Raw genomic sequence first — 18477 nt, forward strand, 5'->3', positions numbered from 1 at the left:
TAGGATCAGTATTATGTAGTCTGATCTCTAGAACAAAAATTTTAGAATCTGTAAATAAAAACAAATATAACTTCTCACAATAATGTCAGTAAAAGTGGGGAGAGAAGCCACATGTTTCCTGAGATGATCTCAGTGGGAAGACCCCTGACGAGGGTCAGTGCTGTAAAACATCCGTGACCTCAACCCGCTTCCCTCAGCCCAGGAAACACAGGAGGCAACAAGCCCCTTCCCTATGAGAAGTTTTCCCTAAAAGAAGTTCGGCAGTGTTTCCAAGCCGCCTTCTTGCTCCTTCCTCTTCATAAAAGCCATGAGATCAAAAATGAATGAACTTTGTACTCGGATTTCACCTTCTTCCAGTTCAAGAAATGCTCACAGCCTCAGTCTGGGGATTCACACAGGGAAACATCTCACTCAGGTTGCTTTCCATCCAATATCAAATAGAAAAACACATCATTGCAACCTTTTTTAAAAGTCCCATATAAACTTTTTCTATTTTCTTATTTTAATTACATGTTTAATTGTGGACCCTCTATGTACCTTTCTTTGCTTATTTAAAATTATTTTAAAATTATTGTTTGAAATTACTCTAAAAAATTCTACAAAATCAGTATGAAGAATACTAAGTCAATATATTATTTCTTGGGATCAGTCAGTGCTTCTAAGATAAGCAGTAGAAAGCCTCTCCCAAAACACAGGCCTCTCAAAGTGGAAGGAACTTCTGACCCTCAGACACACCATATTTCTATCCTAAAAGAAAACATTCCCTTTGTGAAAACGCAAACCTCTTCTCTTAACCAAAAAACAACATCCTTCCCGCTTCCCCAGGTCGCTGCCTCCTAACCATCCCCAAACACAACCCAACTGAATGATACCAAGGTGAGCGGGAGGGACTTACAGCTGAAGATGCCCGGAGGTGGATGTTCAGTCACCAGGAGACAGTTTTCTTCATCACTGTTGTCCCCACAGTCGTTCTGTTGGTTACAGACCAGTGAACCAAGATACAAGCATTGCCCGCTGGTGCAGGTGAATTTGCACTCTGAAAAAGCACAATATAAAGCATGCAGTTGTCAATGCCAGCCTGATGCTCTTCAGCTGCTACTTCTCCTTCCCTATCTGTGTGCCGTGATGGTCTGGGCACTCAGTCTACCTGGAGAGCCCAGGGAACAGAACGCAGACAGGGACTCTTTCGGTAAGAGCTCAGGGGCGCTCGGGACCTGCCACACCTCACTCATCCCACGCCTCTGACCCACAAAATAGTAACATGATGTGCCCAGCAAGTCATGACTATGGGACTCTTCCTTTGCTTGAAAAAATCCTTGGCGGTTTTCCCCGCCACCAAGGATGAGGGAGCTAGTGCAGCAGCAGCCCGGGCGGCAGCAGGACTCAGGAGCTCAGGCTGGACAAAAGGAGTCTCATACATTTTATTTCCAACTTGTCACTGGATGTTGTGAGGCTCTGGGCAAAACATTTAACCTCACTGGTGTTCGTTCATCTCATGCCTAAGAAGAACCAGGTTTATTACCAGGCAGGGGCAGCACTGACTTTATAACATAAAACATGGGAACACAACGTGTGCCCTCTGCTGAGAAGCATCCATACCAAGGGCCCCGTAAGTGACTTAAAGAACAGGATGGAGCCCAACCCAATGCCTGTAGGCTTCACTGAGCATGGGATGTCTGCAACCTGTGCAAATCAGTATTTGAAAATGGAATTTACTCGTATAAGACAAAATAAATTTGCAAACTTAACACATTACTATAAATTTAAGCAATTAAGGATAAAGGAAATTACACAATTACATACACATGGGCGCATAAACATCTATGTATATCTTACATCGACTATCACCCTAATACTGACCGAGAGCTTTTCCCTAGGAGCATCCACAGAAGCTGGTGGGATTCACACAGGACATCCCACTCAGTGAGCAGCCAGTAGAAAAAACCTCACAGAAAGCGACCAGGACCCCCACTGACACTGACCATCACAGCCTCTTCATTTCTCCTTGGTTTTGTCTGTCTAGAACATGGGTGGCAGGTCCTTTCCACTCTAAAATTCCATTATTCAAATAAATAATAAAAGGCTAAACATCAGCACACAAGACCTCCATCCACTATGCTAATGACACAGAGGGGCTGCAAAGAGAACCCCTTGTCTGCAGTAAAGAGACAACTTAAATCCTCAGTATTTCTGCAACCCATTATGAAAGTGCCATCACAATTCTCTGTGTTCACATCTTCCTAACAGAGTCTAGAAAGAGACAACAACCAAAGCCTTGACCTAGTTCAGACCCACACGTGAACACCCCCCAAATGCACATCCAGAGCTGGTGACTGGCTGCAACGTCCAGGTGAAAACTCCGTGTGCTGACTGTGAACCAGGCCACATGGCAGGAGCTCTGCTGAAGCCCAACTCTGCTGCCATAAGCGGCACAGACTCAAATCCAGCTGCTTGAAATTACATTGATGAAGTGACTTTTTTTTTTTTTTTAACTTAATGGAGAAAATGGATGTCAAGGAAAGAATTTATCTTCCTTTCCAAAAGAAATATTGGAGTTTGGATTACTACCCAACATGAAAAGGACATTAGCCGAAAACAGTACTCCTGATGTTGCTGAAACAGTGATTGGAAAGAAGGGAACACTAACCTAAACTGAATCAAACTCCAAGTAAAAAGTTAAGCACCACTGCGGTTTGAAAGGATCCCAGGTTAAACTCCCATGTTCAAGTTCGTGTGGAACTTTAAACGAGCGCAGAAATGAAACCACATCCACACTTCACTCTGATCTCAGCTTGTTTAAAGGAGACCCTGTCTAGAGTAACAAAATATTTTCAAGGAAATGAATTATGTGATTCAGTTATTCACACAAGCAGTATTTTAGCTCCTTCTGTGTTCAGTGCCAGGCCCAGAGACACAGAAACACAGAGATGAAAGAGCAAGCCCTCTTCAAAGGACTACAACACGAACTTTTGTAAATGTGAGCAGCAACTAACACACGTGCTCACTCCTTCCGAGGATCCATTTTCCTTCTTTATGTCCCTCACAGTGACACCGCTGCCCAGCGAGGAACGGGCCCTTGGTGAGTCACCTGTTTGTTGAATAAACATATGACCTCATCTGAGCCTCATAAGAACCCTGTGAAATTATTAGGGTTGATACTATTATTCCCATTTTACAGATGAGGAAATTAAGACTCAGATTAAGTGACCTGCCCATAATTAAACTGCGAATAAATGGCAAAATGCAGACATGTGTCCAGATCCTCCACCTCTGGTCTCAGGCTCTCTAATTGCTGCCTCTCAGTTTCCAAATCTGTTTTCATGAATGTGTAAAATTCATTTGTAATGAGGATGACACGTATGTAACAAAGTTCTCAAAACAGTTTATCTTAAGTAGGCTTAACATTACTCAGAATGCATTAAAAAGGCTTGTGCTACTGATGTGCTTAGGAAGCTTTTAGTTCTTAGATAATGGAAATATCAACATCAACCCACTGAATTTCAATTTCATAATATCTAAATATTCTCAATGGTGAGTCATTAGCTGAATATCAAACTAAAAATCTCTCCATCTCATGGCCACTTGAATCAAAACAACTGAATTGAAATTTTGCACCAACTTCGGCTTCTTGATATATTTAGAAATCTGCTATAATGTTATTAAGTGTTAAAGATTAATGCTAAAGCTGGAATGAAACTGCAGACCAGAGTCAAACGCCTGTCCAAGGTAACCTAACTGTACTGATAGAGGCAGGCTTCCAACTCAGTCCTGACTCACCCTGCAAGACCATCTCTACCATACTTTCTACCCCAAAGCCCAGTGTGTTCAGACATTAGGGGTGGTCCCTAATAACTAGGTCATTGTGATAGTTCAAACAAACTAAGAACCCCAAATGAGAGGCTTTAACCATGGCCACCTATGGAATCCCTGGGCCGATGTTTCAACACCAGCCTGGACCACCATGCTCCCTGGCGTGAGGTGTGGCCTGGATAGTGGGGGGTTCCTAGGGATCCTTAGACTGATTCTGATGGGCAGCCAAGAAAAGCCACTGCCTCGTGAGAAGCAGAGAACTCATTCATATGAAGCCCTCACTCTAGCTAATAGTATTGTGTAGCTAGTATTGGAATGTTTAGTTGGTATTTGCTAATTTACTTAAAAAAAAAAAAAACTAATGTCTTAAAATGGGCAGGTATTTTGACGACTCCTGGATATAGGGCCTGGTTGCTATAACTTTGTACTGTCGATGGGATATTTCAGAAACTTTGGGACCACAGGTATGACCCGCAAACTACATTTTGACACGCTATAGAGCCAGGAAACATCCTCAATGAAATAAAACAAGTCAGAGAAAGAAGACAGAAGAATTTTTCCAAATGTTTTCTTTTATCTTGTCCATTCTTTGTGGAACTTGTTGAGTATTCCTGCTAAGCAAGAAGTTGAAGGAAATCAAAGACTGTTAACATCAGAAACATTTTGGTTACAAATTCATGGTGATTTCAGATGTATAATATTGGAATAGAATATAGAATCAACAACCAGGAACCAGTTTTTCCTGCAAGAGCTATATATTTAATTTTAAAATTTGTAATATTTAAATAATTCCTCTTCTTTAAAGTCAGGGTTTTTTAGGTAAAGAAAATGGCATCCCCTTTTGCCATAATTCTCTATTTGATTTTTTATTTAAAAAAATCTAGAATCAGCAATAGATTTTAGGATCACTTTATTTGCTTTTAGTAATACAGAATTTTCTCCATATTTGGAGAATTCTTTAGTTTCTCTACATTCCTACATAAAGCTTCTGATGAATTTCAGTGACTTTGAATTGTCACAGATTCATAAAATTCTAACGCTGAGAAGGTCCTAGAGACACAGTGGACCGCCCTCTCAGGTCACAGATGAGAGAATTCCTGACTCACCCAAAGTCAGGGAACAAACCTCCTGTAATGGAACTTAACACCCACAATTTCTATCGAATTTGGGGAAAAACACTTTTTGTCCTAAATGTCATTCCTATTAGGTACAAACTAATACTAACCATTTGGAGTATACCATGTGAAAAAGGAGAAAGGAGAAGAATGATTACGAGAATTTCCTTTGTTACCTCTGAATTTTATTACCTTTGAAAAAAACAAGCAATTTTAAGAGCCCTGAAAGCAGGAAAGAAATGGAATATCCTAGAGTGGTCTGTGAATTCCAAACTTTTACACACACACAAAAAAAAACTATATTAAAAAAAATTTTTAAGGACCAGTAGCTTAACAATTTGAATATTCTAAAACTAAACTTGGACAGGGGTAAATACTCAATCTTGACTTGCAGGAGAACAAATCTGCATCTCAGAGGCCAAAGTTAATCCACTTGGTAGAGTCAACATTCTATTAGTTAAAAGGCAAAAAAAAAGGTACTTGAAAGTTGCTAAGAGTAAATCTTAAATGTTCTCACCACAAAAAAAGAAATAGTAATTAGGTGACATGATGCAGGTGTCAGCTAACCACTGTGGTCTTCATTTTGCAGTATACACGTGTGTCAAATCACGTTGTCCACCTTAAACTTACACAATGTTATGCATCAATCACATCTCTATAAAGCTGGGGGAAAAGGCAACAAAAAGTTGTTCTCAATTTTTCCTATGCCCTTTTTAAAGCCTTAGTTTTCACAGATATGACCTCAGTCACAAAGTAATGCATCACAACCGTATGTAGAATCAGCCTCTTTTGTGAACAGGCAAAGCGGTCCATGGCAGCTATTTCTGTGAGAGTTCATACAGCACCATGGGCTCACTCAGCTCACATGTCCGTCACTCACACACCAGAAAACTGGGAATGATTCTGGCTCCAACATTTCTGATGTTAAATCTATAACTTGCTCTCAGTAATGGGGCCTTCTTAATATACTTACATTGTAGATAACAGAGACTAAACTTAGCTGCTAGGGACCTATAAGTGAAGGACTAATAAGGTTCTAAAATTAGCACAAATAATTTTACCACAACCAATATAAGTTTATATTTCCTACTATCACGATGACAATACTTTTATTGATATATTCATACACTGCCTACTCCCCTGCAAGGCACAATATTATCTACCATAAAAGTAAAGTTCCACAGAAATGAAAACAGTGAGTAAAAGACAAAAACCACGAACCTAGAAATGCAGGGGACGGAGGAAACCTGTGACCGTAGAGAGCTCTAGTGACCAGTCACTAAACCCAGCTCCAAGCAAAGGGGCTGCCGCGGACCAGTGGAGACCAGAGGCCCGGCGGCGAGCGCTCGCTGGCCCACAGCAGGAGGTGCTGCAGTCAGTCAGAAACAGACTTTCTCCTGCTTCTCAGACCTGAGAGGATCAGTCACTCTTCTTATTACAGAGCGCTGTACAACAACACGGAGGCCACCTCGACACCAACTTTGTCCAAAAAGGGAAAAGGGCTCCTCAGGTTGTTCTTTCCTGTGTGACCTCCTGTGAGGCTGGAATATTGGACTGGTTTCTATTGAAGGAGCCAGAATGACAGGGTCCAGAAAGTAGCGATTTAGCAAATTACGAAGATAAAGCTTCGAGACTCTTCAGAAATGAAAAGTTAATCCTTAGGGCTATTCATCTCAAATGTCAGCTTTTGACAGCATGTGAATGGCAGAAGGATGATAAATGCATGTTCTTCTGCAACATTTTTCAACACAAGGAATACATTTTGAGTAACCGGTAAGAGACTCAATATCTCACATAACATCAACACTGATCTCCACGCACATCTGAGGAAAGAGGTCTGAGACACTGTGGGTGCCTCACCTGGCATCACACGGTGACCTGAGCAGCACACCGAAGGCCAAACGTAAAGACTGCGCATCACTAACAACGTGCTCCCCTCACTCAAAGACGGTGCTGACTTTGCCGGTCATAAATTTGAAACAAAGGAGAATTTAATTTGAAGGTTTACATTCTATGTAATGAATTAAATTAACAAGCACTTAATAAAAGTCGTCGTATCTTAAGTGGTGCTATTGAAACCATAGTTGTCCTCCAGAAAGATGACTGTGACATGATAAAAGGACATTTGCCCATATAGTAAGATTAACAGAGAAGAATCTCCCATCAAAGACAGTAATAAAATTTTTTTAAACTCAATCCATTTTATGATGTGGCTTATCGCTCTCACTATGGTGCTGAAAACATTTTTAATGTATCTAAAATTCTCTAACAACCATGAGTGAAAAATGTGCCTTTAAAAGTCCAAGGTACTTTGGCTTTAGACTTCCAGTCTTAAAATTATCCTTTAGAGCAGCTTGAAAAAATTACCCAACTTTCATCAAAGCACGATCAGGTATTTTATTTTTATTTTTATTTTTTTTTCTTTTTTATAGCTACTTTATTTATTTATTTTATTTTATTTTTGGCTGTGTTGGGTCTTCGGTTCATGCGAGGGCTTTCTCTAGTTGAGGCAAGTGGGGGCCACTCTTCATCGCGGTGCGGGGACCGCTCTTCATCGCGGTGCGCGGGCCTTTCACTATCGCGGCCCCTCCCGTTGCGGGGCACAGGCTCCAGACGCGCAGGCTCAGTAGTTGTGGCTCACGGGCCCAGCTGATCCGTGGCATGTGGGATCTTCCCAGACCAGGGCTCGAACCCGTGTCCCCTGCATTAGCAGGCAGATTCTCAACCACTGCGCCACCAGGGAAGCCCACGATCAGGTATTTTAAAAGTCAGTAAAAGTCCTCTAGGACTTGAATTGGCAAATAGCACTATTTCTTTTCTATGTTTAAAGGCACTGAATGAATGAATTCTTTTCTGCGTTTTTCTGTATATAAAATGCAAAGAGGGGTTCTCAATTAGCTTCTTAGAACAGTACTGGAAGCAGGTAAGAACCACCTTAAAATACTCTGCGGAACAAAAAGGTGTATCAATATACACAACGCACATGGGAAAATACTTTGAAAAGACGCTGAGCAAAATACAAACAATGATATCTCTGGGTGCTGGGATCATTAGTAATTTGTAGTTCCTTGTGAGTTTTATGTATGATTTTATAATCAGGAAAATAAAAAGCCTATTTTAAGGAGGGAAATCTCTGTGAAAACCAAATATTTGTAGAACTCTAAATCCACCATAATGAAGTACCTAACTCCCCACAACGTCATCCAAACAGAAATCCAGACATACAGCTACAGCCCCACTATCTCAGTCACATTTCAGCACGAAGCACATGTGGGACACCCCCACGGGCGTAGCAGCAGTAACAGCACACACACACCAGCTGGCAGTTCCCGCCTGAGGACCTGCTGGGGGAGCTCTGAGGGGCGGGGGGCCAGTCCCGTAGAGCCACAGCCCACGATGTGGAAGTAAGGCTGAGGGCCAGATGTGCGGTCATGAAGCGCCCTGGACACCCTGCTGAGGACCAGGCCCAGTGCTCCATCTACAGGCTTTAAGTAAAGGCCTCTGAACAGGATGTAACCGCACAGCCCTGAGCATTTAATGCACACCTGTAAAGATTAACCCTGCACACTCCGCTCACTACAGCTCCACGGAGCAGCAACAAGAGTTCTAAGCTGTCCAGTGACATACACGTTTCAGGTGCACGGCCATGAGGACCACATCCAGCCTGCAGGACCCACCTAGATGGATGCACAGGTGTTTACGGCACAAACCTGGACCCCAAGGGGGAACCACAGGGGTGAAAGGGTGGGATCGATTCTCAGGTACTGCAACCGCTGAGTCTCGGGACTCTTCCCCTCAAGCCACTCTTTCATTCATTCTTTCACTCAAGAGTCCTGCACTGCTCTAGTGAGGAGCATGGCCACAGGTGCCAAGGACAGAATAGACAGTCCATTGTCCTAAGACTCAGGAAACTGGCTTCTCCTCCAGCTCTTAAACTAAATATTGTGTTTATCCTCAGGCAAGAACAAGAATCTTAACCTCTAAACTGCTTCCTGGTAAATGCGGTACCTGGATTAAAGCAGTAGTTCTGCATCTTTCCCTGACAGCCCCGGGGACCCCTTGAGGACTCAGGGTCTCCAGCAGGAGGTGGGTTGCAGGGTCAGTGAGGACTCCCTGCAGGATTGCTAAATCTGTGTGCAGGGTAGCTTTCCGTGCGATTCCACTGGAAAACAGCATCCCCCAGCTAAAAAACCTGAAAGCTACCTACTGCCTTACATTCTAAAAGTCCTTTCAGTTCTTAGAATCCATGATTCAACAGAATTTTAAGAAAGAAATTTTAAAGAATGAAATTCTACTTGAGCCCTTTGGTACTTCTGTTGCCCACTCTTGATTATTCTAATGATTATCCAAATAACAGGTGCTTTTAAAAGTTTCTGAGTTCTGGACATTTGGATACACACTGAGTATCAATACCACCTCTAGGGGATCCTTCACATCAGCTTTACAAACATGCTATAACCTCCCCCATCTTTAAAATAAAAATGCTTTGGGCCCCACTCTCCATGTCTCCACTCCCAAGGCTCAAGCCTGTAGCTGTGCAGGCCTTGGCCCCATCACTGCGCACCCCCTATCACTGCGTCAAAACTGCTTCTCCAGGCCGCGAATGACCTCCATGTCATTAACTCCAGTGCGGCCACGCAGGCCGCATCTCACTAGACCCGCCTTTGACAGCCGGCCACCCCTACAGCCCGGAACCAAGTGCTTGGTGGGTCCAAGGACACGTTCCCCCCTCACCGATCCCCCTCCCTCCCTGACTTGCTGCCCTCTTGTCTCGGCCATACACCCAGGCCCTGTGGTCTCAAGCCATCCAGCCTCTCCATGCCGACGACCACATGTCACCATCCCTCCAGTCACCTGTTGGCATCTCCAGGTGGTGTAACACACCTGAACTCACCACAGCCAAGCCCAAAGCACCATCTTCCCGTGCCAGCTGGCTCTGCTCACAACCCCCCATGTCTCGAGAACACATCCTCCCAGCTGCTCAGGGAACAACAGTGCAGTCACCTGTGACTCTTTCCTTTCTCTAATCCAGTAAGAAATTCTGTTAGCTTCACCTTCAAAATATGTCTGGAAACTGGCCCCTTCCCGCCATCTCACTACAGTCACCCTGGTCTAAGGGCCATCACCGCTTACCTGGATGACCCCAACAGTCTCCTGACCAGCCCCCCAGCTGCTCCCCGTATCCTTCCCACCAGAGTCTGGTCCCGAGAGGGCACCCAGGACGACTCTGCTCAAAACTCTCAAATGGCTTCTTCTATTTCACTGAGAGGGAACATCAGGGTCCCTACAATGAACCCCACACAACCCCCCATCAACAGGCCCCATCCACTCCCTGGCCTCTCCTGTCCCTGAGTTGGCCCTGGGCACACGGGCCTCCTCGCTGTCCCTTGAACACACCCGGCTCACTCAGGCTCGCTGTTCCTCTGCCTGGAACACTCTCTCCCGAGGAATCTGCTATGCTAACTCCCTCACTTCCATCAGGCCCGCGCTCAGACGTCACATCTCTGTGGGCTTTTCTCTGACCACTCTGTTTAAAGTTGGATCCCCTCCCCAAGACCTCACCCCCACTCCTGGCCCTTCCTATCCTGCTTTCCTGCTGGATTTTTCTCCACAGCTCTCTATTTCCATCTAACATTACATCTAATGACATGCGTAACATTTCTTACCTTTTTTTCCCACTAGAACATGAGGGCGGGTAGGGATTTTTGTCTGCCTGGTTTTACTGATGAATTCCCAGAGTCTGAACAGGGCCTGGTATACAGTAAGCATTCAATAAGTATTCGTTAAATAAATCAATGAGTAGAAGTAAAAGCTTGTCGGGAAGTTCTTCCAGGAACCACAATTTACTACTGCTATCCCTTTGGTGAGAAAAGTTTTCTCTGCACATATATCCTCAATAGGGAGGGTGTGTGTGTGTGTGTGTGTGTGTGTGTGTGTGTGTGTGTGTGTGTGTGTGTGTGTGTGTGTGTGTGTGTGTGTGTGTGTGTGTGTGTGTGTGTGTGTGTGTGTGTGTGTGTGTATATATACACATATGAAAAATGAGGTAGAAAGAAGACAAAAAGATGAAAATAAAATTCAAATCTATCATTAGCAAATTACACGAGAATTTTTAAAGCAAAGGGTTAGTTAAAATTATTAGCCAAAATAGATCTTTAATTACCTGTGGTCTTCATTGATGGAAACAATCTCTCTCTAGTTGTCAATGTCATAAACGTTTAGGCTTTTTCCCATCTGTTCCTTCCCCGTCCTCTGGCCTAATTCCTAAATCATGGAGTTCCCTCTCAGGGCAACCCGTGTGTTCTGGCTGAAGCACTGGCCTGTCCACCCAGGAAGGAGCAGCCCCTCGCACACAGCTGCCAGCACCCTGAGAGAGAGTTGGGCGTGGGCACCGACCCCCCCGCGTGTCTTACTTTTAATTGCCACAAACAGGCTCGGGGGCCGGGGAGCAAGGCAGGTGTTTAGGATTCACAGCATTGCTGACCCTGCGTCGTCCTCAAGGTGATCCCACCTAGCTATTTTTACTATTTGGGTGAAAACCACCTCAACTTCTTGCCTTGAGCCTCCCATGGCTGTCTGCCTGGGGTCCTCCAGCTGCCATCAAATTCGCCCTTTACGAATTTCCCTTCTTGAAAATGTCCACCTTTGGAGAACTCCACAGAATCAGACCTGGCTGCCCAAGTGCTGCATGAACCCCCGTGTTCCCTGCCACCTGAAGCCAACCCAAACAAGGTGTGCGGTGGTATCCTCGTGCTTTCCGATGGACAGCATGGCGCTCTACTGCGAGGAGAACTCCCCTGCCCCGTTTTGTCTTATTTCCCCTACTGGTTCCTTAGAAGCCCTTCTTTGTCCCCTCAGATAAACTTCCTACTTCAGGCCTTATTCAGCCCTCCTGTCCCCCAGAAGAAGCTGATGGCTGCATATTCTTGATGGCGCCCTACCCAGCCAAGTCCCCAAGCTCTCCCACCACACACGGCCCTCAGGGATGTTGGTAGACAGAGCTGTCCCTTCGTCCCCCAAGGGAGACCTTCAAATACTGAAAATAATGGCCTTTGGTTTCCATAACTAATCAAACTCCAGGTCAGGGATCAGTGTGGGTGAGAAGCCATTGCCATACTCCCCGAATGCCACACGTTAGAGGGAAGAGGCTCCCTCTGGCCCTGCACCCCACCCCCCCTCCCCATGCTCACTGCTTTACTGGAGAAAACGGTCTATGTCTGATGATCTAGTCCAGTTAGAATCCCACATTCACAAGGACAAGACTTTTGTGCCCTGAACATGCTCATCTGAGGCCTTTCATAAAGAAGTTTTTTTTACAGCACCGTGGGCCAATCTAGGATTTCCAGAACCCCTCTGCCTGTCTCCCCAGTAACCAGAGAGACTGCTTCTGGTAGAAGACGTAGGAGACTTCAGAACAATCTGACTAATAATCAGGACCAGGGTCTTAAACCCACCCTCCCCAATGGAGAGCACGTGCTGGTAACATTCTTACCTTCTGAAATTAACAGCCCACCTGACTTTCTGCTCACCTCTCCCGACGGCACACCAGCAGGGGGCCTGTTCCATGGGTGGTGTGACGACACCCAGGACCCAGAGCTCTGGGCATCCTGATGCTCTTGGTCATCTGGTCTCAAATCTCCTCCTGTCGACTGCCCTCTTGGATCTGTGATCCCATCCCAGGCTGTCACCACGCTCCACCTTCACCCGGCTTCCCTGCTGGCCCCCTTGTGACAGGACGGGCCTCAAACACCTCTATGCCCAACTCCAGGGACCCACTCACTGCTGCTACGGCTCAGCCCCGATCAGCTGAACTGGTCACCAGAGCAGTTCCCAGTGACCCCTAAGTGTGGAAGCATGACCACCCACCCCTGTGTAGACAACACACGTCTGTCCTCACTCCAGCCTCGACGCTCCCACTGAAGCAAGCCCTTTCCATCCTGTTCTGTCCTTAATGCAGACAGAATAGCTGGTCCAGACTGAAAACTCCTCCCTCGAACACAGTTCCACTTTCTTATCTCCAGGCTCCAACCTGTCATACTGTCCACGTCGCTGGAAGGAGCAAACACACTAAGCAGACACGGAGTCAGGGTCTAATTCTATTTTACAGCCAGTAGAGGAGGTCTTCCCAATACTTTTTCTGTAAACATGGTTATAAAACAGCAAGAAGAATTGACATGAAAAAGAGACAAATGCGGATAGAATCTGAGTCCTAAAACACACACTGAAAACAAATTCATTGAAAAAATACAAAACAAAGTAATTTTTCTTTATATTCAAGTATAACAAAGCACCCAGATTAAAAATGTACCCCTTCTCACCTGTGTCCAAGACTCCCTATCTACGTTCCTTGCTTTATTTTTCTGTAACACTTAACACCTTTTAATAAATCCCATAATTAACCTTCTGTTTTGCTCACTGTCTCTCCTCACTAGAATATGAGTTCACCTCAATGTACATAGGGCATTTACTGTTTACTGTTACTTTCCTGAGGCCTAGAACATCTGCATGTAACAAAGTTCTCAAAAAACATTTGGTGGGACTTCCCTGATGGCACAGTTGTTAAGAATCTGCCTGCCAATGCAGGGGACACGGGTTCGAGCCCTGGTCCGGGAAGATCCCACATGCCGCGGAGCAACTAAGCCCGTGTGCCACAACTACTGAGCCTGCGCTCTAGAGCCCGCAAGCCACAACTACTGAGCCCGCATGCCGCAACTACTGAAGCTCATGCACCCAGAGCCCGTGCTCCGCAACGAGAGAAGCCACTGCAAGGAGAAGCCCGCGCAGCGCAACGAAGGGTAGCCCCCGCTCGCCGCAACTAGAGAAAGCCCATGCACAGCAACGAAGACCCAACGCAGCCAAAAATAAAATAAGTATTTTTTTTAAAAAAACAGACTTTAATTATACATTTAAAACAATTTTTGGTGGATGAAGGAAAGTTTATTCTATCAAGTCAATTGTTATTTCTAAAACATAAATATGTCATCCCTTTACTTTAAACCTTCAGCACATAGTTCGTGTTAGCTGGGCATGTAAGAGCCTTCCTCCTGACATGGACCTGACCATCTTTCCAACCTTACTTTCCAGCTCCTTTACACATGCCCTGGAAGCCAGACACAGCAGAACACGAGGACGATCTTCAGCACACACAGCTCCTGTCACAGTGCCTTGGTGCACACTACTGCTCCTGACTAGAGTGACTCACTCCCCCCACTTGACAAATGCTGATGACCTTTCAGCAAAAAAAAAAAAAAAAAGGGGGGGGGGCCCATGTCTGTGACACCTTCCCCAACCTCCCCACCCCATCCACAATTAAACACGGCTGCCTCTGTGTTCCCATGGCAATCTGTGCATCCCCCCAGTACAGCGTTTGTCACATGGCTGTCATTATTTCTCTATTTGTCTGTCTCACCCGCGGAAAGACCTCTAGAGCCCAGAATACATGACATCATTGTACCCCCACCTCTAGCACAGCAGGTAATTAACAATTGCTTTGACTTAACTGAATCAAGAGCATGGGGGGCGGGGCAGAGAGAAGTGCACTTTGGGGTCAGTTTTCTTTCTTTCACCTGAAATCTGTCCTTCCACACAGACACACCGGGTAAAGAGAAGGGTGTCAAGAGAGCAGGATGTGCCCCATGCCACAACTTTCAGGCTGAACCAGCAGGGCCATTTGTCTTTGACAATCTGAGGGGTCAGAGCTGTGTAATCACACAAACTAGCATCCACGCCTCCTCTGCACTTCGTGTCCAAACCAGGAGCCAAGAGACACTAGAAGGTAACTTAAGTGCATACGTGCGCACACAGGGGAGGACCCTGAGATAAACCAAATACGGACTCAGAACCAGGCAAAGCAAGATCACTGGCCAAAGGAAACCCGGAAGAAATGCCACACATAAGTGATTCAAACCACCACAAGGGCGTGACTCTCTCTCTGAGCCCACCCAATGTGTCTATCCACACGTACTCTTTTTCCTCCTAACAAACCCTTTACTAATTTCAGTACTTTCTGCTTCTACGTGGAAATTCATTTCTACTCAGCTGATGGGCCAGGGCCTTGTCATTGGCCACTGGTTCCTGGTGGTCTAGTGGCTAGGATTCAGCACTCTCACTGCCACGGCCTGACTTCAGTCTCTGGCTAGGAACTGAAACTCTGCTTCAAGCTGCCATATGCCGAGGTCACCGAAGATCAGAACCAGAAGCCCCTTTCTAACTGTGGCTCTCCCCCTCCCCTACCAGTGGGAGCCCCATGGGACCAGGGCGCTGAGGTGTTTTTCGATAATGATGAATGTCTGATGAATAAAGGAATGGCCTGTCCTCCCCTGAGAACCACAACAGCAGGGCTGGAAGGAGCCCCTGAAGTTGTGCAACCCAACTCCCTCACTTCAGACATGAGGACTTTCAGGCCCAAAGAAGGGAGGAGCTGAACACGGTGAAACTGAACCAAACTGCCAGGCTCCAACCCCGGAGCGACCTTTCTCACCTGTGCAAGCTTGGGCAAGCTGGGTCACCTCTCTAGGTCACAGTCTGCATGCCTGGACAATACAGACCACAGTCTCCACCTCACAGGGATGTTTTAAGGATAAAATTATATAATTCATGTAAAGAACTTAGAAGACGCCCCAGATACACAATATTATACTTGAAATGAAGTTTGGGCCAAACCATGATCCAAAACTTTGATTTTTCCATGACCTCCAGGCTAACTGCTTTTCTACTTGGATCATCACTTATAATGCACAAACGTGGTAAAATGACACAAAGACTGAATATCAAAGCGTATATCCATGTTACCCATGTCTGTACACAGAGGTCCCTGCCCCACAACTTACATGTATTCCCAAATACCACTATAGCATATTATTTCCCCCAATAAAATGCAGCGAAGTATAACTGAAAATTTTAAGGGACCCCTTTAGATAATGATTCTATAAATAAAGCCCCAAGATAATTTATGAAGCTAATAAAACACATTCCACCTGAAACATTTATCGCAAGTTTATACTGTTGGCAACAAAAGTACACGAGGAAGTTTTTCTGTCATACAATCAAGCCACTACTGAATTCAATAATCTTTGCTTCCATTTATACAAAATTTCTATTTTCTGGTCTTGAGACCCATACAGAGTCTGAAGGCAGCAGGGCTGGACTGAGAGCCCCGAGGTGGGAGTCACGTGTGACTAGCTTGCACACCATCTCTGGCCCACGAATAGATGCTCCTGAAACCAAACTGCTGTCTGGCAGGCGATGCCGGCAAACCATGCTCAAAATGCGTGTTCGTCAGCCGCTGTTAAACTCTGAACCTGGCACACCAAAGGTGGCTTAGGGGCCTCAACGTGCAATGCACAGGAGTTCAGCTTACTCTAAAGCTGACCACATTAGCCCTGAGGGCTCTCCACAGGGACAAGGGCCTGCAATGAAAGACCCAGAACCATAAGACACGAGGCTGGGGACAGAGAAAATATGAGAAGACATCCAGAGCAGCAATGGAAGACGCAGTTTTAAGGGCCCTTCAGGCACAAAGAATGATCTGGAAGAGGCCTGTCTCAGGCCAGGTCCCACGGCGTGAGCCTCCATGTCCCATGTGGCAAGTCAGACGGAGCACAGGGCCTGTGAGTCACTGGCACCAGGTGACTGGAACCAATAAAGATGGCACCGAGCTGGCCCCTGGAGGCGAGTGCCCAGGCAGGGGTGCAGTCCTGGCACAGGCTCAGTGGCCAGGAATGGAGAGCACCATGGAGCCTGCCCCCCGCATCACGAGCACCCCCAGGGCTGGGCTGGGCGGCGCAGGAGAGACTCACAGGGAAGAGGCTACAGAGGGGGTGGGACAAATCTGTGAGGGTCTCGGGTGACCAGCAGGTGTGCCAGGGCTCAGCGTGGACACAGGACTCCTAACCATCAGGGAAGCCAGGACTCCAGGACTACCGATGCTTAAACAGAGGTGAGCTGAGGTCTGCGAAGGCCTCTCATCTCCGAGGCCTCTCTTCCTCAGTGGGTGAGTGTGGTCGAGCAACACAGACCAGGCCAGTGGCATCAGGATTTGGCATGTTGTAAAACGTACAGTAAAGAAGGTAGATAAAAGGAAACACACAAAAAATTACCTACAATAAATGAATTGAGCTAAAAGGAATCCTGACACCGCCAGGCAACTGCAAAGAGGGCATGATTTTGTGTGGTTTGAAATATTTCAAACCATCAAATCATTAAATTATTTGCAAATAAAGAGATATGTTTAGGCCATCATGCCAAAGTAGAAAAAATGGTTTGTGGCCAGCTGCATTCCTGTCATTTGGCCCGGGAGTGGTCCTCTGACCTCTGACCAGCCAGTTACACCAAAGGAGGGTGACCATGGACAGAGACGCTGGCACAGCCCCTTCCCGGGGATGGAGGAGGGCGAGTGGAGACACCTGTGCAGCCCATTGCAGGGTTAACGCAATGCCTCAGCACTGCCAGAGTGCTGCAGAAACTGGGTCAAAACTACCCAAGACAACCCCACCACCCTCAATAAACCCACTGTTACCAGGAGGGGGACGTGGCATTTTCCTGTAAGCTAGATTACGTGTATGTCTCTAATAAAAATGAAACTAGAGCAGCTGTGGAACCACACTCAGGTCGGCCTTCATGGTAAGCAGGTGATGTACAGCAGTGATGCACAGTAACACATGCGTTTAAAACAAGCCTGGGTGCCGTCCACAGAGCTCTCTCCCACACTTGTTCTCAGATTCTCCAACAACCTCTTCAGAGGAAAAACAGTCAGAGGAGAGTCTTTAAAATCCACAGCACCACGAGCTTTGTTTATTATCCTCCACAGTGCGTCAGACCACGTTAAATTTATGGGCCACATGAAAGAGCAGAGGCCAACAGTCCTGGCCTGAAATTGCCATTAATAAACAGTCACTTGCTGTTATTGCTGAATCAGTGTCTGGGCTCCAAAGGTCAAGGACTCAAATCCACCTTCAATCGCTGCACCACCTGATCCTTAGCACCCTGACGATCATAACTCACCTCACAGACCGACAGCCTGGAGGACACGCACTTGGCCCTGTGAGCCACCTCCCACATGTCCCCTCGCCATGGCACGTGGGGACCGCACCTGAGGTCCCAGGGCAAGCAGGGGCAGGCGAGAGTCACTGGGGAGAGTGGCGGCTCTGTGGCTGGCTCTGCCCCAGCCCCACGCAAGTTTCCCCTTCGGGGCAGCAGGACGACTGAGCACGTCTGGGGCTCCAGGGCGGGCAGGTCCAGCACTACAGGAAAGCACGCTCCCCAGAAAGCAAAGTCTCCATGTGCTCCCCAACGTGGGTGGGACAGACAACAGCGCCCCGTCAACATACCATTCTGTCTGGGTTCTGCACGATGCCAGACCCTCCGTCGTCCCTGTAACAAAGAAAATGCCCTGCTGGCATTGCTCGCGTCACCTCTTAATAAATATGGGTTTACAGGCCACTGTCATTTCAGAAAACCACAAAACCTCAGGACCATTTCCCAGTCAAGACACTCGATCCTCACCAGCTGGGGTCTCGAGGTCACCTGGGGGCTGGGGACTCGCCAGGTGTCAGTG

General features: G+C 46.4%; 1 protein-coding gene across 1 annotated transcript in view; it reads right to left on the bottom strand.

Moving 5' to 3' along the window:
- LDLRAD4 (low density lipoprotein receptor class A domain containing 4) overlaps positions 1-18477 on the bottom strand; it is a 299370-nt gene that overhangs the window by 108557 nt on the left and 172336 nt on the right. The window contains 1 exon segment of the mRNA XM_036874890.1: positions 896-1036. Coding sequence (XP_036730785.1) covers positions 896-1036 — 141 coding nt within the window.

Source organism: Balaenoptera musculus, chromosome 14, assembly GCF_009873245.2.
Source record: "Balaenoptera musculus isolate JJ_BM4_2016_0621 chromosome 14, mBalMus1.pri.v3, whole genome shotgun sequence".
Lineage (NCBI taxonomy): Eukaryota > Metazoa > Chordata > Mammalia > Artiodactyla > Balaenopteridae > Balaenoptera > Balaenoptera musculus.